The sequence below is a fragment of the Sparassis crispa genome (genome assembly GCF_003851025.1).
Source record: "Sparassis crispa DNA, contig_000014F, whole genome shotgun sequence".
Lineage (NCBI taxonomy): Eukaryota > Fungi > Basidiomycota > Agaricomycetes > Polyporales > Sparassidaceae > Sparassis > Sparassis crispa.
The window spans coordinates 129,894-153,615 of NW_020939761.1; the positions used below are offsets into that span (position 1 = coordinate 129,894).

At 50.8% G+C, this 23,722-nt stretch overlaps 5 protein-coding genes across 5 annotated transcripts; 4 read left to right on the top strand and 1 right to left on the bottom strand.

Annotated features, from left to right (window-relative positions):
• Window positions 1-615: 615 nt before the first annotated feature.
• Window positions 616-1,165, top strand: SCP_1500380 (hypothetical protein; the record flags this gene model as incomplete). The annotated part of the gene is made up of 4 exons (XM_027764148.1): window positions 616-788; window positions 842-861; window positions 919-1,045; window positions 1,132-1,165. The coding sequence occupies 4 exons, from the start codon at window positions 616-618 to the stop codon at window positions 1,163-1,165; spliced, it is 354 nt and encodes a 117-aa protein (XP_027619949.1).
• Window positions 1,166-3,464: 2,299 nt separating this feature from the next.
• SCP_1500390 (hypothetical protein) lies at window positions 3,465-4,383 on the top strand (the record flags this gene model as incomplete). The annotated part of the gene is made up of 4 exons (XM_027764149.1): window positions 3,465-3,476; window positions 3,538-3,704; window positions 3,762-3,933; window positions 3,988-4,383. 4 exons carry the CDS (start codon window positions 3,465-3,467, stop codon window positions 4,381-4,383), a joined length of 747 nt encoding a protein of 248 aa, XP_027619950.1.
• Window positions 4,384-5,055: 672 nt separating this feature from the next.
• On the bottom strand, window positions 5,056-6,942 carry SCP_1500400 (hypothetical protein; the record flags this gene model as incomplete). Its single annotated transcript, XM_027764150.1, has 4 exons — window positions 5,056-5,063; window positions 5,116-5,999; window positions 6,050-6,440; window positions 6,489-6,942. 4 exons carry the CDS (start codon window positions 6,940-6,942, stop codon window positions 5,056-5,058), a joined length of 1,737 nt encoding a protein of 578 aa, XP_027619951.1.
• A 2,483-nt stretch (window positions 6,943-9,425) lies between these two features.
• Window positions 9,426-10,321, top strand: SCP_1500410 (hypothetical protein; the record flags this gene model as incomplete). Its single annotated transcript, XM_027764151.1, has 3 exons — window positions 9,426-9,490; window positions 9,565-9,668; window positions 9,735-10,321. 3 exons carry the CDS (start codon window positions 9,426-9,428, stop codon window positions 10,319-10,321), a joined length of 756 nt encoding a protein of 251 aa, XP_027619952.1.
• Window positions 10,322-13,647: 3,326 nt separating this feature from the next.
• SCP_1500420 (hypothetical protein) lies at window positions 13,648-22,529 on the top strand (the record flags this gene model as incomplete). The annotated part of the gene is made up of 3 exons (XM_027764152.1): window positions 13,648-13,793; window positions 13,842-14,095; window positions 21,829-22,529. 3 exons carry the CDS (start codon window positions 13,648-13,650, stop codon window positions 22,527-22,529), a joined length of 1,101 nt encoding a protein of 366 aa, XP_027619953.1.
• Between the last annotated feature and the right edge of the window lie 1,193 nt (window positions 22,530-23,722).

Sequence of the window (23,722 nt, forward strand, 5' to 3'; positions counted from 1 at the left end):
ATATTGACGGGGCCTGCGCGACATCTACCCTGGCATCTGGAACGCCCAGATGCTTCAATCAGGCCGGGGAGGGAAAGATATATATCAGGGCAAGCAGAAGCCTGAGCTGTAAAATGAACGTTGATATTGTTTGCGTTGACGTTCCCAAACAGTTGGAGAAGACTGCAGCCCGCGTTCCACCGTCATCGCGTGCCAGCTAACAGCTTCTACTGAGATCATCAACTCGTCGCCATCCTCCCAAGTCTAAACACCTTGAACTGCTACGCAAGCCGATGAATATTTTCTGGACAGAGTGGCGTGTTATTCGGAACCCGGGGGTGGAGGATGGAGACAAACTTGAGACAAGTAGCGTTCGCGGATGGGCCGGAGCAGCGTGTGTTGCACGCTGGCTGTCCCATCGTCACCCGATTGCCTCGCGTCAACGTGCGCCTACCAGCCGCTCGAAGCATCTTTCTTCACCCTCATGTCTCACTCCAGGATGCCGCAGTATATAGATTGGCAGCGATGCTTTGGTCTTCCAATATTCAACCACGATCATACCCACTTCCCTGCTAGTACGCCGTCTCTGCTGGTCTCGTCGACATATCACAGTTCGGTTCTGACATTCAGGACAGAATGCAAGCCGCGCAAGAGGACGCTGTGCTCTTTGCGTCAGATGTCGCGCTAGACACCCTTGACGACCATACCTTGTTCGGTGACGACGGTTCTATTGACGAGAGGAGACTCTTCGAAGCTGCATATCCAGTCGTACGCCTACCTATTAGGTCCTGTGAATCGGAGTCTATCGGGTATGTAGCCCGCGTTATGCTTCATTACTCATCGTCACCAACCGTTCTTGCAGGCATGGTGCTTCGTCCGCAGGTTTTTCCGACCCCACCATGCTGGCTGACGACGTTGTGTATAACACAATTAACCCAGGAAATTCCCCCTCTCCACCTCATAACGTCGGAGGGTACGAGACTATACGACCATTTTCCACCTGGCCTCTTTACACAGGTTCCCCTACTATTTCGCTCCCTCAAACAAGCGTCACGCATCACGTTCAGCAAGTCCTTCCGTCCTACCCTCGCTCGGAGCTGCCCAGCTCACATCCCGCTTTCGGTTCTACTTCTTCGGCCGTGGATCACGAAGCTTACGGTCCCCGAGATCCATTGTTCCTCAATGAATTTCAACACTATCCTATCTTACGGAATCGAGATACGGCGCCTTCCACACCTGCCATCTGTCTCCTTGGTCAAGTAGGCGCACCTGACGATCCCTATTCCGATGCGCGATCCCAAAGCGTTCATTTATCTGAACAACCCTCATTTTCGACGAGCTCGTCTCTGCAGTCCTCCTTTCCACAATTGTCCTTTCTGCAACCTTCTTCCCCGCAATCGTCTTACTTTCAATTAGATCCTCCACGGCCCTCTTTGCAGACCTCCGTCCCTCAATCCTCTACTCCAGAATCCTTTTCTTTACAATCCTATGTGCAGCCTTACCTTATGCCGACCTCCATTCTACAACCATTCTCTTCGCAACCTACTCTCCCAGCTTCCCCTCAGCTACTTACTCTACAGTCCTCTCATATTCCGCCGCTACCTCCTTCTCGCGATCCGCCAATACTCTCGATACCTGGAATGTCCAGTTCTTTCGATTGTTTTGCCGTACGTTGCCAGCCCTGTGGATGGAGTGGTGGATGCGGCATCGAGCTGGACGACGTGTCCCCTGGAGGTGTGGAGCGCCACCTTCGCCAGTATCATATCTTGGGCATTTGGGATCGGCGCTTACCGGGACAGTGCCTATGGCACACAGAGGACGGACCATGCAACGGTGCCCTAGTGCAGGGATCGTACGGCAAGCACGTCGCTTCGACGCACTTGCGCTCAACTGCGGTAACGTGCAGGTGTGGCAGCGTACTCTCACGGCGTGATCAGCTCAAGAAGCATTGGATGTTTCATTGTCCTTGCCCGCCGTTGGTCTTGGACAGGGAGCTGTAATTGGAAGTGATATTTGTTTTCGTGTGCCTGGTGCGTTATTCTGTTAGTCAGACGAGTGGCTGATGCTAATATCCAGGCGCTGCACTTCCGTATCTTTATGTTCCGATAGGGCGCGGAAGCAGCTCTGATCGGGATCTTCATTCACCCAACGCTCTAGAGATTTGCTCTCGATACACTTTCATCTCCGCTGTCTCAGATCTGTTGTTGTACGTGCACGCATCACATGTCCGACTGCGATTTTGTTCTGCTTAATCTTGTATTTTACTGTACTTTCATGCTTCACCATATGTACCTGTGATATCCACTAGTATTTTTATTTTACTTACAATTTTTATTCTGTGCTCGTATTTATTCAGCTTCTCGTAACATACTCATCCTCCGTCTCTCCCGGATCACGACGCATTCTTTGGCTCGTATTTAGTCCCCTGATGTGCCTTCTTGCTCTTCATCTTCTTCCCGCGGCATCGTTGTCGCACCTTTGCTAGGACACTTGCACCCACTGACTACACTGCTGGTACATCCGTACGTACACCACCCCCCCCTACACATCCCGTTCAATGTTTATTTGCGTGGGCACGCCTGCTTGCTCGTTGCCCCTGAAATTCGCGTCGGATGAAAAAGCAGGTCATACTTGTTTCGAATTCTCAGGTACCGCCGACTTCACTTCAAAAATACTTCTCACCAATAAGTCTCCCCGCATCGACACTTCGCATCAAGCCGACGCATATCATTGCATTGGCGAGGATCATACATATTTTGGAACGTGCACAGCGGAGATACTTCGTCCGAAGCCACTCAAGAGTTCGTTGTCGACGTTTACTTCACTTCAAAGTGATATTGTGGTCACTCTCTGCACAGTCAGATATCACAGGCTATAGGCTCCAGCTCCTCAGGCTCTGAATGGGATATCCTATATCCGTCACGACTCACACAAGTATATATCGCCGACTGCTCCGACTCTCCGAGCCCTCTACAGATAGCCTATACACCCCGCCTCGCATGACCACGGATAGTCTGCGCTCCTATGTTTAGAGTTCAAGCTGGGAAGGACTAGGTGCACTGAAGACGCTGTGCCAAACCCCAGAGGTGGATCGCAGAGTCACATATAAGTCACATAATGTCGTCAAGACTTGCAGATATCCGGTGGATAACCTCATGTGAGTGACAGTGAGTAGTCTCAATTGGTTGATAACGGGCGTAGCCAGCTGGAGATGAGAGACCTTCGAGAGACATTATCACCATGCGCGAGGTGGCTACATATGCATTAGCTGGATATCGCTGGTTCTGGGTATCGTAAAGTGGAGGCCGGACCGGCAATATCCGGTTCCACCATGAACCACACGCAAGATATCCTGAACGATCGTCCACCTTCTCGTCAGAGCTCATCGGAATTACAGCACTGGTTTACTCAAGTAAAGTATATAGACAGCATGGTTGACCTGCATCCTAGTCCCAACCTGCTCTATCTTCCACACGTCGTTCAACATGGCACAATTGGTAGGTGTATCTGCAGCTTCCCCATCCCACATATTTTGACTTAGGTTATCACCACCAACAGATAACCTGTGTGTCCGTCCTCGAATTTTCCCGGCCAGTGGTGGCTGTATCTGCAGCTTCTCCATTCCACATATTTTGTGAGTTGGGGTATGACCATCAACAGCTAATCTGCGTGTCTGTTCTCGAATTTCACCGGCCAGTCGACAACATTAGCGGTTTAAAGCGGGCGTATGTCGCTGCTGCAACACTTGTCTGCCATCTAGCTAATGGTGTTAAAATTCAAAGAAAAGGTTCTTTGGTACGCTGGAATCGAGGTCGCAACCCCACCAAATCCTGCAGGCCCCATTGCAGGAGTCCACAAAGTGCACGGCCCCTTATTGTTCAACCACGACGCATCAATTGTCACCCCCTTCATACCGAGTTAGCTCCTAGCATCACCAAAGTGGCACACAGCGAAGTACTCATTTTAAATTGCTTGTAGGCATCTTGTGTGATAACGAATACTGAGCAGATTTCTTCGCTTCCGCAATCAGCTCATTCTAATGATCCGGATGTGCCTCTTACGCCAAAGTCATCCTCAATCCACGGTGTGCCGTGCCAATGGGACGGCGGGTGCGGTGCCGGGTTGGATGATGTGTCCCCAGGCGGCATTGAGCGCCACCTCCGACGTTGTCATATTGAAGATAGTTGGGGACGGCAAGTGCCCGGCAAGTGCAAGTGGTCCCAAGGGAACGTAGCCTGTGACCGTCCGATGATACAGGGGAGCTACGGGAAGCACATAGCTTCCACACATCTACGCTCGACTGCGGCGATGTGCAAGAAGTGCCATGGACTAATCTCCAGGCTTGATGCTGCGGGAAAGCACCAGGAAATGCATTGCCAGTACAAGGCCCCTCCTTGCACGTAAACTTGCGATTCTTACAATCCGGTAGCCCAGATTCCCTTATGAGTTTTGATATTTATAGTCCTGGTCGCATATTGAACTCGTCATTCAGGATTTTGATATTGATCTTCTTCGGACTTCGGAAGAATCATATGTCTCTAACTACTGAGCATCATACGCCTCTGGCTATATGTCCTTCATATTTCTTCCGCGAGGAATTCTACAGATATTCGGCAGTTTCGTGCAATTAATCCCACCCAGTGCGTTATCATTACTACTTCCCTTCGTTCTATCCTCCGTGCGATTGATCCCATATACTGCTATCGTTACTGCTACCGTCCAGTATTGTATTCTACGCGACATTACTACCATGCGTATCCTAAGTTGATTCTTGGCTCTGGTGACGTATCCTAGCTGACTCCAGCTGGACTGGTGATGACTTGATAATCAGCCCTCCTTCCTCGCATGTATTCCCTTTGTCGCGAACCAGTTGCACCTTAATGGAGTTTGAGAGTTGAATTCTGAGTTGTGCGTGCTGGGTCTAGTGTCCGCAGGCGCGGTTTCTACATCGCGACATGAACGTGCGACCAGGGTATGTTACAAGGTAAAACAATGCGCAAGACTTAGGAAAATGAGTCATGCGCATAACAAGGTTGGACAAAGGTTAATTTTGGTTGTCATATCCTTTCAGTGAGATTATACAGCTGACCATTCATATGTTCAGAAAATGAGACATGACAATTCTTGCGAGCGTACCTGTGGTCGGCCATAGCTCATTGTGATCCAATCCAAGCACATACTGATCCACTCGATGTTCCCAGTTCTTGCGCTTGTGAGGTGGGTTCATGGCCTGGGTTGTGAAATTGCCTGCATTGCCCTTTGGAACGATGAAAACAAGCGACCACCTCTTCGATCGGATGTTCGTCGCACCCAATAACCTTGAAATGTGCTCCAGACCAGATATCTTCACCGGATGGCTGAGTCCAACTGTCATCTGGAAGACGACGGGGGAACCATCGACAACAGTAAAAGAGTCGATCCCTGGAAAGTTGAGTACTCCTGGCCTGCAATAGAGACGGCCCTGTAGTACATCCTCCGTCTGATTCCAGTCAAGACCGCCAGTGTCAAACACAATATCAGATCCGTGCTTGAAGATGATGGTGGAGATAGAACCGTTCATTAACGATCTGACTTCGCGTTCAGACTGGCGCATCATGACTGCATGGGCAGCAAGCTCGAATACCGTTCCCGCGGATGCTCGACCTGCGGGTTCGGCATACAGGGCTTCAAATGTCCGACGAAGTTCCACGTTCTGAACAATAGCGGTCTGCCGGACTAGCCGGACTAGGATGAACCTTGTAGCAATATTCTCGATAATTCGCGACCTGTTTACTTGGCCGTCTGAACCGATGTAAGGGTTGACCTCAACCAGTTGACTGGAGATGTCTGCGTGGACGCTTTCAGCAGATCGCATCATTGACGCCAACAACTGTGGTGAAAGGGTAAAGAGTGCGTCGGTAACCGCGTCCTGCCGTACTTGCGTAGGAATCTTGTAGACCACACGTGCCGCGTGCGAGAATTTTGTGAACGCAGTCCAAAGCTGGTTGACGTCGGTAGCAATATTACCCTTCTGCATTTCTCTGTGAAGGCGAACTCAGAAAAGCATCGCGGCTATGAGAACAGCACAAACCTGGCTGCATAGATCTCAGACCATGACCACGTGCGCATCACCCAGAATAGAGCTTCGTTTTCCTTCATCCAATGTTTATAACGCTTTCTGTTCGAAGACGACGCGACGATATATCGCCATTGTGCAAGTCCACTGATTCTGGGAAACGGCTCTTCAGCCCTGGAATCGAATAGAATGATGGCGCGCCGCTGTAAGATCTCTCTTGCGCCAACCGGATCCGATGCGTGGATCTGGGCGAAATCCTCCAGGAGGTCATCGAGATAGGTGGGATTCAATAGATACACCCCCAGATCGCAAAAGAAGTACCATTGGTCGTCTGATTTGGCGAATATGGTCGGGAGACCACAACTAAGACGTCGAGCCAAGAGGTAATAGAGTGCGTAGGATTTCCCTGTTCGAAGTTAGAAATAGTTTAGATGTGATAACGCTTGCAACGTACCGACGCCAGGTTGCCCGGTGAGGATGGTATGACGATTAACTGTTTCTGCGAAAGTCGTGAGTTCCTCGTATTCGGAGCGCACGATAAGTCGGGGAGGGAGTCCTATGAGAGAAGTGTTATAGGACGACAGGGGCGTAAAATCCAGTGTTATCCGCTTGAACGGAATGGGCCGTATGCTGTCCTCCTCAGCTTGCTCATCTTCCTCGGCACTCATCGCAACGTCCTCGTTAGATGTGTCGGTTACACTGGCAGGGATATCATCCAGGCCTTCGTCCGCATCCCCTGGAGATATGTAACCGCTGGAGGGAACTAACACCGAGTCCGTCGTGAAGATCTTGGCATTGTGAGGAGTAGGCGGTCCACCAGAAGGCCAGACAGTGGTATACAGTTCGAGCACAAACTTGCCTCTCGCACTTTTCACAGGCGTGGTCAGCCGGGTCACAGAAAGCGACATTATGCAATAAATGACGATGTTCACGCGAGAACAGTGCTTCTGAGGTACGATATCAATAGCAGAAGCTAAGATAAGTAAGTGCAGCATACCTTCCTTCGATAGCAATAACAGAGACAACGAAGCGCACGAAAGCAAGAAAACGAGGTTGTCAATCCATGGAATAGCCGCCTGAAATCGTCGTGGGACTCGGTCACGTCGCGTATTTTGGACGAGATCCCCGTCGAGATTCAAGAGGAAGGTTGGCAGCAATATCGATCGCAACTTGGCGTGTGCTGCTACCACTCGCGTTGACATCATTGCCCAGCTTTTCGATCCGACTGAACGACTAGAGCTAATTGAAGGCCTGACGCACTACGCCTATCCTAATCAGGTCGACGTCTTCCTGCAGCGTGCAATGTACCTCTGTGGCGGGTAGATATATCAATTAATTAGAGGCTGCATGACGATTTGACCAGAAAACGAAAGTATCATGCGGGAGATGGAGATGAGCCTGATTCTGGTTGCTCAATATTGTTCGTACTCACACGTGTTACAGCCCGCTTGAGGCCGAATCGTCTTGACGCTCGCGCCGTGGGCGTAATAGCCCTGCCCCTGTGCGTCCTTCCCCGTCGTACGTCGTCACATACTGCGCCCCTATTCGGTATCACCAGCATCGCCAACTCCGCATGTGACCGACACGCTTTACCTCCGATATTCTTCATCTTCGACCCGGGTTACCGTGCAACGCACATTTTTTCAACGAAATTCAGCATTTTTAGTACGTCTGGCACATCCCCGAGCCATAGCCCATTTGCCAAAGATAGTGTTGGCAACGTACCCGTCGTAATGCATTATACCAATGACCACACACACTGAGACCACCGTCTGCCACTTCCCCTGCAGAACACAAGATCGGACTCTGCATCTGATGGTCATCATCAACGATTGCCACCCCACACGATCGGCGTGCTAACAATGTCAGATCCACTGATGACTGAGAGATGACGTGGACTTCTTTTAATGGAACACTCCATCCGCATACAGCACACACAGTTTCGTAAATTTTGCTCGGAGCAACCGCACTGCACCACTCACGAACGAGATCCACTTGCTCCAGCTTTGTCAGGACAGCCGGCGGAAAATTCACACTGTCACTACGTTCACCAATAGGCACATCACATACATGCCTCGCGCACTGGTGCACGCCCGCCGGAACCTCAGCAGCATTGTGTTCACGCTCAAAAAATGTGACAAAGTGCTGACAGCGCAGATCGCGACAATGGTGACTGTGTAACAGTCTAACCGCAGCGTCGACCGTGTCCGTCTGTGGAGAAACACGGACCGTATGAGCACGCGCAAGCTGTAGCAATTCCACCAGAGGCAGTCGCCCGACCAAACAATCAAACGGGACATCCGCCACCACGGCACTGTCCTGATAGCCTATGAGTGGATCTGAATGAGAGACGTACCGCAACGCCGTGTCCGGAGTATCAACTTCACCATGTAACAAACTGAATGCACTCAGTTCCGACCACGACCACTGACCAGTCCGAGAGTGTTGATCGTCCCTGAGCCCTTCGGACCATGCGATGGAATCCATGTGAAACACGATCACGAACGAATCCCCGCAAATGTCACACCGATGATCGCGAAATCGTTGAGCTATCGTGTCGACCCCCCGGGATGGTACTGCAAAGCCATGGGCAACGGCGATGCGCCGTAATATCGATGCGGGAAACCGTCCCACGAACCATTCAACGGGAACCCATAGCGCTACCAGCATCGGATCGAGAGCGACATCATGCTGCACCGACATCGGATCACAGTGTTCGACAATCGTAAGAGAATTAGCCCGCACGAAGTCTTCGCGACATCCAACAGCGAGCTCAAACTCGAGCAGCGAATTGACCTCTACCTTCAGCGAGCGATGCATGGCACCTCCCACCACACCACGTCGCGTCGATCTCGACCACATAAAGAACACGGCCAGGCCAATAACAGTCACAGTACAGCACAGCACCATACAACTGTCTCCCGCGAAGACAGAGGAGCGTCATCGACAATAAACAAGTGTGATGTCCTGCACTGTCGAATAAGAGTATCTCCACGTAAGAATGACAACCGCGCTCACCTGGCGATAACTATCTACATGTCTTCAAAGCGAACCGAGACCAAATCAGCCGAACATCATCGAAATCCGGCCCTTCTGGTTCAGCTCACGTGAAAAGTGCACTTCATGCACGTGCCGCGCTCTGTCGGAATGTTAACCGCCTCTTTCAGAGATCGGAATAGTGGTAGGGTTGGCCTTACGGGCCCCGCAGCCCACACGGAGCTTCAAGCGACAATGCATGCAGCCACATGCTCCATGTAGTACATCCACAACCTGTACCACCGTTGAACATGAAACGTGCTCAAGATCCAAAGCTACCCCGGGCCGAATCTTGAAGAGCTTGTAGAGAATTGGGACTGCTACGTGCGGCCTCACCAAGGTGTAGAGAAGCGACATGACTCTCATCGAAGTTGATGAACCGATTGTTGGCATGACCATCGGAAATGCGACAGAAAGAGAGTATGTTCTTGCAGCTACCTTTCCTAGCAGTTCGTGGTGCGGATTGTGGATCGTCGCTGATTCCCGTTATGTAGGGATGACAAGGCTGCAAACGTCGCCGAATTTACCGTGCTCGATGACTCTCACATTGACATCAACGTCTCAGACTATACCGCTGAGAATGTTACAAGCCCTTGTCGTGCGCATCATTATTTCGCTCATACATCATTGTTCTCATTTCTTTCTTCTGATTCACCATTTGAAGCCGCAATGCGACCGGCTCTCGATATTTCCTCACCCTATCTGCATCCTAACGATCTATCGATATACCCTATCCCCGATGAGTCTTATGACGAAGCAATCAAGCGTGGCGCGCAACGGCTAGCTCATGAACTTTCCAGCGTGCGCTCATATGAGAGTTGCCAGTCGGAATGTAATAATGGTCTTTTTCCCGAGCCATCGTCTGCTCTCTCAGAATCTCCCGTTAAATCAAAGTCACCCGATCCCTTCCCCTGGGTGTACTGCACGTGGGAAGGCGGGTGCGGCGCAAGGTTGGATGATGTGTCTCCGGGAGGCATCACGCGTCATCTTCAGCAGTGGCACATTACCGGTCGTTGGGAACAGCAGCAGGCGGGTAGATGCAAGTGGTCCAATGGAAAAGGATACGACCCGTGTGATCGTCCAATGTCGCAGGGCAGCTACGGGAAGCATATCGCCTCCACACACTTGCGCTTGACGGCATCCATGTGCAAAAAGTGTCATGGAATCCTTTCCAGACTTGATGTGACCACAGGGCACGCGAATCCACACAAATCATGCAAACGTCCCCACAGCATACGTTCTCGCGGATAAACTTGGTTGATGAAGTGCTCCGCGAGTGGTATATGTCTCGTAAGTTGGTATGCTCGTGTCACTGATCGTGCGCTGAGGTCATTATATAAAGGCTCTAGTCTTCCGCGTGCCCTGTGCACTAACGTGCGAGATCCTACCTGTTGTTTGCGTCCTCACCCGGGTTAAACAAATTTCCACTGCATTGGTGGTCAATTTCCATCACTGTTGTCTCAAGTCTATGCGCATCGGACCGTCCTTCTAAATGCTCTCTCACGCTTACTATAATTGCACGACAGAGGATTTGTTGTATCGGTCTGCTCAACTGCTCTCACTTTACTTGTTCCTGCAAACGCAGTAGTTAATCACCTGCTCTCTCTCACGCTGCTACACATCTGTTTTCGATCTTCTTCGTTCGCTCCCGCCGTTGGATCTCTGTTGTAGGAACGCTTCATCGTAGTGCTCTTCGTGCTGTAACTTCCTCGCCATACTTGCTAGGACTCCCCAGTTTATCCCTACTTGCAGCCTACATGCGCATCTGTCTGTATGTTTACTGTATCGAGACGCGTTCTCTCCATGTTACCAGTGTTATTCACGTTATTTGAATATTCGCGCGCAGCATAGGTTCTCTGTTTAGTCCGTCTTCAACGTCTCGTGCTGTGACTGTCAGTATCACGCTTTGCTCGGACGTCTCACTGCTTGATCTCCACTCGCGTGCCGAATTCACCAGCGCAATAGTTAGGTGACGTGTTTTTGAATTCTTGTCAATGATACTTTTTTGCCAACGCGTGCATGCCTTTCTAAAGAAAGCGATCCGGATCATCTGCACTGCCAAACGCGCAATGAATATACTGCCAAAGTATATTGCCATCGCATAGGTAAAATCATGCCGGATCACTATCCGTTGGCTAGTATCATGCTACAATTGAGGATCAGGCTATATACTTCAGTCGTCAGTATATCGGATATAAAATGCGAGCTCATCTCTCACCGAGAAAGTAATGTCTTTTCAGTGTACTGGGAATAGCATCACCGTGGACGCGAGGGACGTAACCATGCGGATTTTCATGCAGGCATGCGAATAGAGACGCATTCACAAAGGTAGATCCACATCTTAGAGATTCTGCTACAATGCGGAGATACGATCACAATGGCTTTTCGATTTCTGTCGTGTATGGAGCCAAAACACCCAAGGGGGCACACCTGCAAATAGATCTGCAGACTCAATTGATCTCAACGCTCGTCCCATTGAAAGAGAAGCAGACACATAGAGAATACATATAGAAAACCAGGCACAGTGTGACCGTTTGCTCCTTCAGCGAAGTGCAACATTGATCTTGAGATCGATGCTTCCGCAAGCCCCAGAGATGATCTCCGCGATCGAGGCTGTGGGTGTCGGTACGCGGGTTAAAATCAAGGCGGGAGTAATTAATCAGGATAGTAAGAGGATTTAAACCGAGTCGGGATCTGCTTCACCTTCGCAGTGCTAGATGACTTAATGTATCATCCAGGGACCGTCGCCATAGATAAATACAAGACACGCCGGGGATCTCATCCGAGAGCGAGAAAGGACTGCGCCAGGACGAGCACGGGCGATGGAACGGAGAGCGTTATGGACTCACGAGGAGGCAAACATCGTCGGTGCGGGCATCCGGAAGCCTGCCGCCGGCATCGAGCATCAAAGCAGAGCCACCGTTTGAGCGTCCCCAATCATACGAAGCTTTCCGGGACCTGACGGTGCCGTTCAAGCAACACGAGAAAACACTTATGCCAAGGAGCATCCTCTGGAATGTAGCGCTTCACGTGTCCCTCGTCTACTTCTCATAGGATCATTTTAGGCAGAAGAGACAGATCAGACGATGGCCAGTGCTCATGATTCTGCTGCTGGGACGGGGGATTCACGATGCGGATACATGCCGGGAAGGGGGGCGATACTTACGCATACCCGATCTCTGCACAACTGCACAGCATGTTACATGGCACGGTCAGTGAGGACTGATGAAAAATCCGACTCGATGTTCTGGAGGAAACGGCTCACCGTGTACTCAGCGGTGGAAGAGAACCACTGAAAGACCGTCCACCGGGCAGGCCTTCAAGGCGCCCCATTCTACGCCACGCCCCGTGGAATGCTCGTGGCACGCTCGTGCACAAAAGAAGTCATGGTGTGATGGTGAACACGGCTGACTGCGCACCGTGCCCCCGCCCCATCACAACAGATGCCGGGACGAATGAGTATCTTGTGCAGTAATTTATCCGCCAAGATGATGAATGGCTACAGTCTGTGCGATGGCACTGGATGGCCCGACCACGTTCCCGACGAACAGAAGATCGATGGCTAGATCGTTGCATGCTGACGATGGCATATCCGCCTCGTGCATCGATATTTGACGTGTTCTGAGGTTGAGAGCACGGCGCCATGAACTCTAGGTCAATACGATGATATATGAGAACAAAAAAACGGCACGCACGGCGGCACATCTTCGGACTGGACGCCACAGATGCTAGCTGGATGAATCTTGCAGATTGCGGAAGGAAGTGGAAATACAGTACGTGCATTCACCTCGGGTGACAGAAAATATCTCAGGAGTGCGGAGATATCGGTGACCACAAATTGAGCGCTGTTGTCGATAAGCGGTGCAGAGACGCGGATTCAATGACTATGGTACAACGGTGAAAGCGAGGAAGAAAGTACGCCAATCTCACGACAAGACTGAGTTTTGCTGGCAATAAGGCGGAGTCCATAGAATACTGCCAACAAGAGCATAGTGATATTGACGTACTTCTCTAAATTATTTACTTGCAGTATTCACATTACAGAAGAAATTGAAAGCAAGAATGAGTCCGACAAACGAGTAACTGCCAGTGAATGGCCCGCCCGTGCGGCCAAGTATATTCACGGCAAAATCCGAGAAGCCGTGATACGGTGACCACCTTCACACTAGTTCACACTAGGCTCGTTAAACGCCTTCTAGTAGATAGGAAGGGGTCGGTCTCACACTTGCAGCCGCATGCATGCGTCGGTCAGCCAAAATCCCCCTTGATTCGCACCCGTTCGGTGGTTCGAAATCTTTCTGACTCGAGGCGAACCTCACGGCCCGTTGCTGTGGGTCCACAACTGATCTGCCCGCGATCAGGAGATGGCCAAATGTGCCCCGGCGCAAACAGTGGTCTCACCTCCTTTACCATGATCATATTGTGTCGACCACCATGCATTCTCCAGGCGAACTGGGTGCACATTTAGCCACTGTTGCGCGAAGGGGCTCAACCAGGAGCGCTTTTAAGCATACGAGGTCGCCACTCCGCCCAGCTCATCTCGACTCTGCGCCATACTCTCGTCCACTGTCATCAATATGTCGAGCCCCTTCCAATACCGGAATCAGCTTGGCTTGTTGACGGAGCGATATGAGCAACCGAGAGACGATAGGATGTCGTGCGGAGCTGGTCCGAGTCAGTCAGTCGCACGGTCTTTCCTCGGGGCTGGATGGCCCACAGGAAGGTGAATTGTTACTACTGTCGTCGAGGTGTGTCGCTGATCTTCAGCTAGTCGCAACGAGGACTCGCTCGCAGGCACCGCAGAGTCCACCAGTACCGTTGATCTGCTTGGAAACTTGTTCTCGGACATTCCTATTGCTAATTACGAATCATCCCGTTCGTTCCCCTCATCGTCCTTCTATCCCGACCGACATCGCACAGATCTGGCATCTCATATTCCTGTCGGGCAGCAGCGTGTGGGACAGTGTGCTCCCTTCACGCCTTCCAACGATATATTTAATGCATATTCCGGCCCTAATGATACAGGTGTTCCTGGTGTCGAGTACGACATTTTTCACCAGGGAGCAAACTATGTCTGTCCACCGGACAACCCCTGTCGTTCACCTACTCTTGGCCTTTACCAGGATCCTGGCATCGATGTATCCACCGTTCTGGGTGCTATAACTCCACCACAGATGACGATAGCCCATGCTCAAGCTCAACGCGTTCTATCGCCGGTCATCTCCGCAACACCGTCCATGACTCGTTACGGGCGTCCACCCTTTGGTCGGCAGTCCAGGCCGACTGCTCATTCACGACTTCATGATCACCCCCACAGGGGGCCTTACCCGCTCCCTTCTACTTTTCTCACTCTAACCAAGCAACCTGAGCTGATGGTGCCAACCCCGGATGTTGCAGCTCTTCTACCATTCCGCACGCGCTGCTTCTGGGGAGGACAGTGCGATGTTTTGCTGGATGACACGACATCAGGAGGTGTCGAACGTCATCTTAAGGCCGTACACCTCCATGATCAATGGAATCGCAGCGTCCGGGGAGAATGTGGATGGCATACTGAGGGCAAGAGATGCGGAAGCATGATGGCTCAGGGCAGCTTCGGCAAGCATGTGGCGTCGACTCACCTTCGTTCGACCGCTGTCATGTGTGATGTATGCCATAAGGTGTTATGCAGGGACGACGTACTCGGGAAGCACAAGAAAGCTCACTGCAGGGGTATGCCCGGTCCTCTATGAGTAGTGTGAGTGATCCGTCTTGTGTCCCATCTCTGACGGCGCTGAGTCTTGTCCTGCAGCATCTGCAGTATTTGTGTTAACACATTTCATTCACTGAGATCCGCGTCACGACCATAGTTTTCTCGCTTGCAGTATCGGGGAAGTACTTTGTCGACCTGGCTGTGCCAGTCGCCGTTCTTCCTGGCGGTCTATCCATCAAACACGTTGATCTGTTCACGTTACGCAAGTTCGTTCTAATTATTGGAATGTTTGACACAGTTATATTCATCAACCGTTTACTGTTTATACCTATATCATTATTTACAACTGTTTCACCCAGGCTCCTGTCCATCCATTCTGAGAGGTAGGGGGCTTCGTCCGAGATGCAGAGGCTGCATTCACCGTCAGCCACCGTCAGCCACAAGTACACGCACATCACCTGTTCAAGTTCAAACTGGTCCCAGTGGCATAGAGCATCGTCTCAAACAGGCGCATCTTCACAGGACTTTGAACCGCCTGAAAGAGGGGATGTGCAGATGGCTACTTGAAAAAGAACTGTGCGGAAGCCCCATGGCTCTCGGAAGCCTTGGCACACATATTGCATCAGTTCACCTGCAGTATTCAACGGCGGTCCTGTGTGATAATTGCAGGAAGACTCTGTGCAGGGGTGATGCACTCCATAGGCACAAGCTGAAGAGCTACCGAGGCAGGGCTGGTCCTTGCTGAGCTTGGTGCGCCGTCTGTGTTGCATGTCCTGCCGTACGATTTGCCTGACACTGTTCTGCAGCTTTCGTGTCTTCCTTCATCCGTTCGCTGCTTCTGTGACAGCCATATCGTTCTTGATCTGCCTATTCTGCCTTCCACCACGATTACTCTACCACTGAGCATTGGGATGCTCACTCGAAGGCTCATCTCCAGCGACATCAAAATACCGCACAAGGCCACAGGATATATATTACTTTGCATATTTTATACAAGCCCGGGTCCATGCGAGTTCATTCTTATTATTCAATTGCCTATGATAATCTATTCCGACGGTTCACCGCTTATATCTATATCATTATTCGCTGACGGTCTCATCTTCTCCGCCACTTTTTAACATGTCGCTGATGTGCGTTGAACTAGATATTAACCATTCTTTGTTCGCGCCTCATCACCTCGTCCCCCCCCCTCACCACTCATATACAACGCCGGTTTCCCACCATATCATCTTCTGACACAGACATGTACCGCATCGCTGGATCCCATCGATCATCACTATATTGGTTACACGCTTCCCCTCTGAATTTACTCTAGAGTTTACTGTATAATCATCCTCCTTCGCAACTCTGTCACATTCTCCATCCCTGCATTTTTATCCATCATAGTCATCTTAACCCTACATATCTCTGTATTCGATGCGAAATAATATTTTGCTGTGTTCGACTTCAACGCTATCGATTACGGCTGGTAGCCTCAGAGTCTAAATTTACTCTAAATTCCTGACCTCTCTTATCTGTTGCTTCGCCTATAGTATAGTAACTATTAGTTACTATTAACTATAGCCTATAGCTTTACTGTTGGTGTCGCTTGCATGGCCCTTGCTTATGTCTTTTTCGCTCCTTGCATGCGCAGTCTGTCTGGACAAATTTGATTCTGACAACTCTTCGATATGTCAAATTCGTGGCCGCTCGCACTCCCTTCGAATTCAGCTTCAATCGAAACTATCCGCATGCAAAGAATGATTACCCGTAAGGGCAAGGGTAAAAATGTGCCTTAGACGTGCATACGCCGCGCGTGATACACACAAGCAGGAAATCGCAATCGATTTGCAGTGTTCGAAGAATGTGGGCCCGCAAGAATGATGCCTTGCCCTGGATAAGTGGAAATGTGTGTTGGAGTGGTGCCGAAGGCGACGGATTCCTCGATATACTGTTCTAGCTGTTCTCCTGTTCATGCCAGTATACATAGTGTGTGAAAGACACTCACAGTGGATGGAACTTTGGAGTGTATTCCCCGCTTCACTTTGGCGATGACATGTTCGTTGCCGTTTGCAGGAAGGTGGCGGTCGCCCACATGTTTTTGCTGGTGCTCTGTCCATGTAACTCCCTACGCATTTGAGTTGTGGGTGAATTGCGTGAGTGCTAGTAGCAAACGTGGCCTGCCTTTTCAGCAAACCAGGCTTGGAAAGATGCTCTGCCTCGTTACCTCTTCAAGCTCAAATTACAGACTTGACCACATCTCCTGACAATCTGAAAGTAGTGGCGGCAGCACGCCTGAGGCACTCCGAGGGTACTCACTTATTCTGTCTTCTCTCTGTAGTTCAAGTTGTAGTTGTTGGGCCGTTGGCGCGTGACGCGTCGCGGTCACATGCACTGATGGGCGCGGCCGGCACGGAGCCAAAACAATTTTCGGGGCGCGTTTGGCGCCAGCATCAGCAAAACCGGGAATTTTCTCCAAAGAGATTATAAGGGTGTAATTCCATGTAACTTGCGCAATTTTTTCACCAAGGAATACATTGCATTGTAATCCTGAGTCAGATTGCAGAGTTGCCAACTGGCATAATCAGTTATAAACTCTGGAAACATTTTACAGGTTATGAAGCTCATATAACTTCCTACAAAATTTATTACGCGCTACATTCAGACTGTCCTAAACAGACCGAAACCGATTCATTCAGATCGGTTTGATAATTCTCAAAAGTGGGAGTATTCCAAATTAATTATGTCAACATATTATTATTACTGCAGCGACGTACAAAGTGCTCTACATTAGAGCTAGTTGGGCCTACTTACAAGCTCCAAAACCCGCGTGCCGCCGTAACGTCCACTTACCGCAGTAACAACACCCGCGTGCCACCATAACAAACAAGTAGTTAGGCCTACTTACCGCGCCAACACCCGCGTACCGCCGTAACAACCAATGCTAGAAATCAACATACACTACACGTCCGCCCAGAGGCATAAAACAGTAGAAATTGAAATAGAATGCACTATGCGAGTCGCTCCAACCACGAGAGCCCGATCAAGCACACGCAACAAGGAACCTGGTAGACCTGCGCAATATAGTTAGCTGCGAGTAACAACACTCACCTGGCGGGCATCTGGCAGAGGCTGCGAATTTATACGCGAGTGAGGGTGGCGAGAATTGTCAGCGGGTGGTAGTCGCGATGCATCGAGATTAGCCTCAGACTTGCCTCCGAGTTGCCTCGAAACGGCTTCGGATCTTTTCGCTGTGAGGGCCTGGACGAGAGCCTTGCCTCAATGCTCGCATTTGGTGCGGTATTCGGGGGCCTGAAAACTAAAACGCGACGCAAGAGCCAACTCGGAGCGAGTTCTGCAGAGAGCGCTAGTAGACGCCCAATAGGCGCTCCTTACAACATTATATTTAGTGTCTAGAAGTTCTTCCGACTGTGTAACCTGGTGAGCAACGTTTAACTCGGGTTACATTGCTCGACAACTCTTTGCCAACATGTATTTTTGTTATAACTTGTGTATCAATTTCTATTCTATGTAATCTTCTTTATAGACCTCTACTACCTTTACTTTGATTACAAATTGGTTTAAACATCACTAGTCCTGTGTAACTTACACAACGCTTGCTACCCCGATGTAACTGGTGTAACCTTACATAAAAATTTCCCGCTTTTGCTGATGAGCAGTTTCTTCGTATTACTGTATGGCACATTGTCCCTCTGGCTCATCGACATCCTGCACGCACTGCGGATACAATACGTGCAATATTGCAGCTCCCTTTTATTCTATGACATCCGTTCAAATGCCTTTTCACGTGCTACATTCTGCGGGAACTCGCGCAAAACGCATCACCTCTATCTATCCGTGCTCGAAGACTGTGAAGTGCAAGAAGTTCCATGAGTAGATATTGCATCCATCCGTACGTTTGCTGTATCTGCGTACTCTCAGCATTACCAATCCTATCCACGTAGATTTATTTGGCTGGTTGCGGACAGCGTCGTCTTCAACGTTTCAAGCCGTGACTGCCCATGATATAGGCTTTGCTTCAAGAACTCACCACTTTGCCCTCACGGACGCGACCCCATCTGGGCGATTCTTGTGTCCGCGAATTCGTGTCATTGTTGATTTTGTAGACGCGCTCGGTATGCGCCGCCACAAAAAACCGCGGGCTTGGAACAGACGATCTGCACAGCAAATGGAATGTGGGGCAAATCATGACATCGGAAAATTTGAGCCACGTTTAATGCGTTCGATCGCCATGCATCTGCGAGGAGAGATGCGATCTAGATGGCATTCCTACTCGCGCGATGGAGTAGCCTAGGCGCTGGAGGAGCGCCGTCAGCGAATCGCTGTGAATTCCCCGCGAACGGCGAGCTGAAGAGTTCAGTAGCTGGAAGGTTAGCGGTATTGACCTGTGAGCACCGAGTCCGTTTTTCTTGCCGTCTCGCTGCTGGTTGAATGGATCTAGCAATGTTCTGATTGCACTGCAAGGTTTGGTCTCTGCACGACGACTAGTCCACCTTGCCTTTGAGAACACTTATAGCGGGTACCACCGATACTGCAACAGAGTATCGAGCTCCATGCACCGCTCATCAATATGTCATAACTGCGATAAGTGCTCGTCTCTTACCGAGAGGAGAAGGGACATTCGCGAACAACATGTAGACGACGAACTGGCCCCGCTGCTGTCGCTCCCGCCTCGGCGAATTCTGTATGAAGACACGATCTTGAGATTGATCGTTCCATTAGCCATGATCCTGGAATGCACAGGGGAGGTTTGAGTGATCTCCGTGAACGACGATGATGCTGACATCTGCGCCACGGACCAGAACCGAGGCGTAATCAAATTATTTGGCCACAATGCGTCAACGGTGAGGTAAGTCGGGGTAGGCCGCGAACAGATGCTTACCGAGCATGGTGTAAGGCGCCGTCAACAGAGCTGGGACTCTGCCAGAGTGTATGGCTGAGGGGAGGACGCCGGGATGATCATGATTAGGGTAAGAGGTAGGACCGGTCGACTGGCATTGGGGGATGGTCGGTGCACGGAACTTCGAAGCCGCCACCGCCATTAAGGGGCGCCAAAGCAGAGACATCAGAAGCGCCCGGATTCTGAGTGGAATGCGGTGCGCCGGAATCAATATGGCGCTCAAAGGCACAGGTTACAACATTCGCCTTCGGAAACACAGCATCGCCAACATAGAGGCCACCTTCGCGCTGTCTCACGTTCTGCTCATGAGACAACTTCGAGCCATACAATCGATGGTACATCCCTGCTCGTGTGATGTCGCTGGTCTCGGAGCTAGGTAAGTCTGATGGAGGCGCGGCATCTGACCCAGATGCGGATTCAATGGCACAGCTGGATCGTTGCATAAGCAAGCTGCGTGCTCCACTGCGCTGTCAGCAACGATGGTGGACAATCAGACCCAGCATTACGCTGCACGCATCAATGATGGGTGAGCACCATAAATGACCGCCCACCGTGGAATGAGAAGGCATCGAGGCCGTGTTCTGGGGTGCATTGACCGCCACCATCTCAGACCTTACCCCATTAAATGTAAAGCCTGGTGGCACCTTCATGCGCGATGGTCGTGGTGGTTGAATGAAGAGGATGGGCGGAGCATGGCGCACACTGGCTATGTTCCCGAAGTACCTGTGCCACCGTTGAAATTGCAAGTTGAAAGACACTGTGACAGCTTCGTCCTCAGCCACTGTACACGTTCTGAGCCAAGCTGCAGTTCCACCGGCACATCCGGCAGACGAACCCGTACTTGTCAAAACTGAACAAATCGCTTCAATCAAAATGACTATCTGGCCCTGCTTTGAAATGATGAAGCATTGACCAGAGTTAAGGGTGTTCTGCTATCAACTGTCGATAAATCTAATACTGAAGACGGGAAAAAAAGATACGCACAATGGCATATGTCCGCAATTGAACACGAGGCAAGTTAACTGCAAATAAAATCAGCAGGTTGCTAAAAATTGACCGAATGTGTAGCACTTATTCAGACGGAGAGACTCGAGGAGAGAGGGGGAGTGACCACGAGTTATATCTGGCTGTGATACCCGATGCATCATGGCCACACATTGAAGATTGGTTCTGAAACAACATCCCAACTTTGCTCCTTGGATGGACAGACGCTTTTTAGATCCGCTTGTGGCACCGAACGACTCGTTTCCGTCGCAAAGCGGGAGGCCAGATCAAGGCCAGATGGACATGTCACGGCGGTGGGAGGAATCATGCCGTGGAACGTGACGCGTGACGACTCGCAATCGAGTGAGCGCGAGCCCCACTGGCAACGGGCATTCTGACATCCAAGGTCGGGCTCGATTCACGATGTTCTGCAGTAATTCTGAATGAACACCTGGACAGGTATAGGAGGATTCAATTGACTACTATGTATCAATGATCGATCTGATCCACGGCGACCTGCAGTGAAAGCTTCAGGCCTCCTCGACCATGAGGCAGCCTATGTGTCTGCAGCCACGTTCTCATCAAGGCCACTGTCCTCCTTTCAGTGCTGAGGAGCCGGCTAGTCTCTATTTAATACGCACACGTCGAGACCTTCTGTCCCAAGTTCCCCTGTTGTTCCTCTCCATCCTATTCCACCAACATGACGAGCCCTACTGACAACTCCTACCAGGTTGGCTCTATCGACGCGAACCGTCTGACAGAGCGTTATCCTGCACGAGCAAGGGATGACAGGATGTCGTACGGAGCTGGTCCGAGTCATCCAGTTGCTCAGTCTTTTTTCGAGGCTGGCTGGCCTGCAGGAAGGTGAGTTCTTACGGCTGCCCTTGAGATGTGTCGCTGATTATCGGCGATACCCCTTACATAGTCGCGACGAGGACTCGCTCGCACTGGCAGGCCCCGCAAAATCCATCAGTGACATTGACCCGCTTGGAGACTTGTTGTCGGACATGCCTATTGCTCAAGCTTACAATGCACCCCAGACATCCTCCTCTTCCTTCTATTCCGACCGACATCCCACAGGTTTGCCATCTCATATTTCTGTCGGACAGCAGCGTGTGGAACAGTGTGCTCCCTTCACGCCCCCCAACGATATATTTAATGCATATTCCGGCCCTAATGATACAGGCGTTCCTGGTGTCGAGTACGACATTTTTCACCAGGGAGAAAACTATGTCTGTCCACCGGACTACCCCTGTCGTTCACCTGCCCTTGGCATTTACCAGGATCCTGGCATCGACGTAGCCACCGTTCCGGCTGCTACACTTCCACCACAGATGACGATAGCCCATGCTCAAGCTCAACGCGTTCTATCGCCGGTCGTCTCCTCAGCCGCATCCATGACTAGTCGCGGGCGCCCACCCTTTGGTCGGCAGTTCAGGCCGGTTCATTCACGACTTCATGATCACCGCCTCACGGGGCCCTATCCAGTCCCTTCTACTTCTCGCACTCTAATCGAGCAACCTGAGCTGGCGGTGCCAGCCTCGGATCCTGCCGCTCTTTCGCCATTCCGCACGCGCTGCTTCTGGGAAGGACAGTGCAATGTCTTGCTGGATGACATGACGCCAGGCGGCGTTGAGCGTCATCTTAGGGCCGTACACATACATGAACAATGGAATCGCATCGTCCGGGGAGAATGTAGATGGCACACTGGGGATGAGAGATGCGGACGCATGATGGCTCAGGGCGGCTTCGACAAGCACGTAGCGTCGAAGCATCTGCGGTCGACCTCTGTCATGTGCAATGTATGCCGAAAGATGTTCTGTAGGAAGGATGTGCTCTGGAAGCACAGGAAGGCTCACTGCAGGGGTGTGCCAGGTCCTCTATGAGTACTGTGAGTGATCCATCTTGTGTCCCATCTCTGTCGGCGCTAAGTCTTATGCTGCAGCGTCTGCAGTATTTGCGGCAGTGTTAACAGGCTTTATTCACTCAGAACCGCGTCGCAATCACAGTTTTCTCGCTTGCAGTATCGGGGCAGTGCTCCATCGACTGGCTGTGTTCTTCCCAGCTATATTCAGGATATGTATTGACTCACTCCCTCTGACCACACATTCCTTGCGGTTTACCCGTCCATCCCGCTAATCTATTCACATTTCGCTAGTTCATGCTAATCATTGGAATATTTGCCATAATCATATTCACCAATCGTTCACTGCTTACACCCATATCATGATTCCCTCACTCTCGACACACTTCAGTATATCATTGACTTGTGCTTGGTCGCGATCATCTATTTATCTTTCATTTACCTTTTACGCTACGCGTCTCTTCCCCAGTTCACCATTCCCGTACAGTTCCGTATTCTCCGCGCTCACGGCGCCACTGCATTTCATGCGCGGACAGTCACTTATGTAGCATTTTCCCCCTCAGCACATGCGTGTCCATTTACCATCGATATTATGTTCTAGGCCTATGTCTTATGCAAATGATATGTTTATATTATATGCAATTGAGGCTCGACGTCCATGTTCAACTGTCGTCGGCTGTTGGATGCTTCTAATTGTATCTTTGCATGTCACCATTCTATTCGTATCATTGTGATTGTTGGTCTTTACGAGCCCGTAAGATGAGTCGGCTGTGGATTTTCGCTTTGTCTTTGCTCTGTGCATCCTCATTTTGTTTGGACACTCTGGACCCCCAGCTTGCCCCTCGCGCACTCGTATCCGTTCGCACCCTCCTTCGTCGTCGTGTGCTGCACACGCTACCTAACCACACGTTTAAGGAAGTCGAATCTCCAATACTGTCACCTCGAAGCGAAAAACACGCCTTGTGACGATCGGATTCAGTGCGTGAAAGGAAATATATATGAGATCGCGAAGGACGTGGGTGCTGATCCTCGGGGGCTTACTATGCCAGACCGTTCAGTCGGCGCACCCCCCTAATCGGCACTTTCAGGGTATCCACCAATCAGAGAGCACCGTTGGGCTTGGACGTGGGCGTCTGGTCTCGCGTAACGCATATTTCTTGCCTATATATGGTGCGCCGAGTAGGGAGGTGCGCCGACTGAACGGTCTGGCATAGT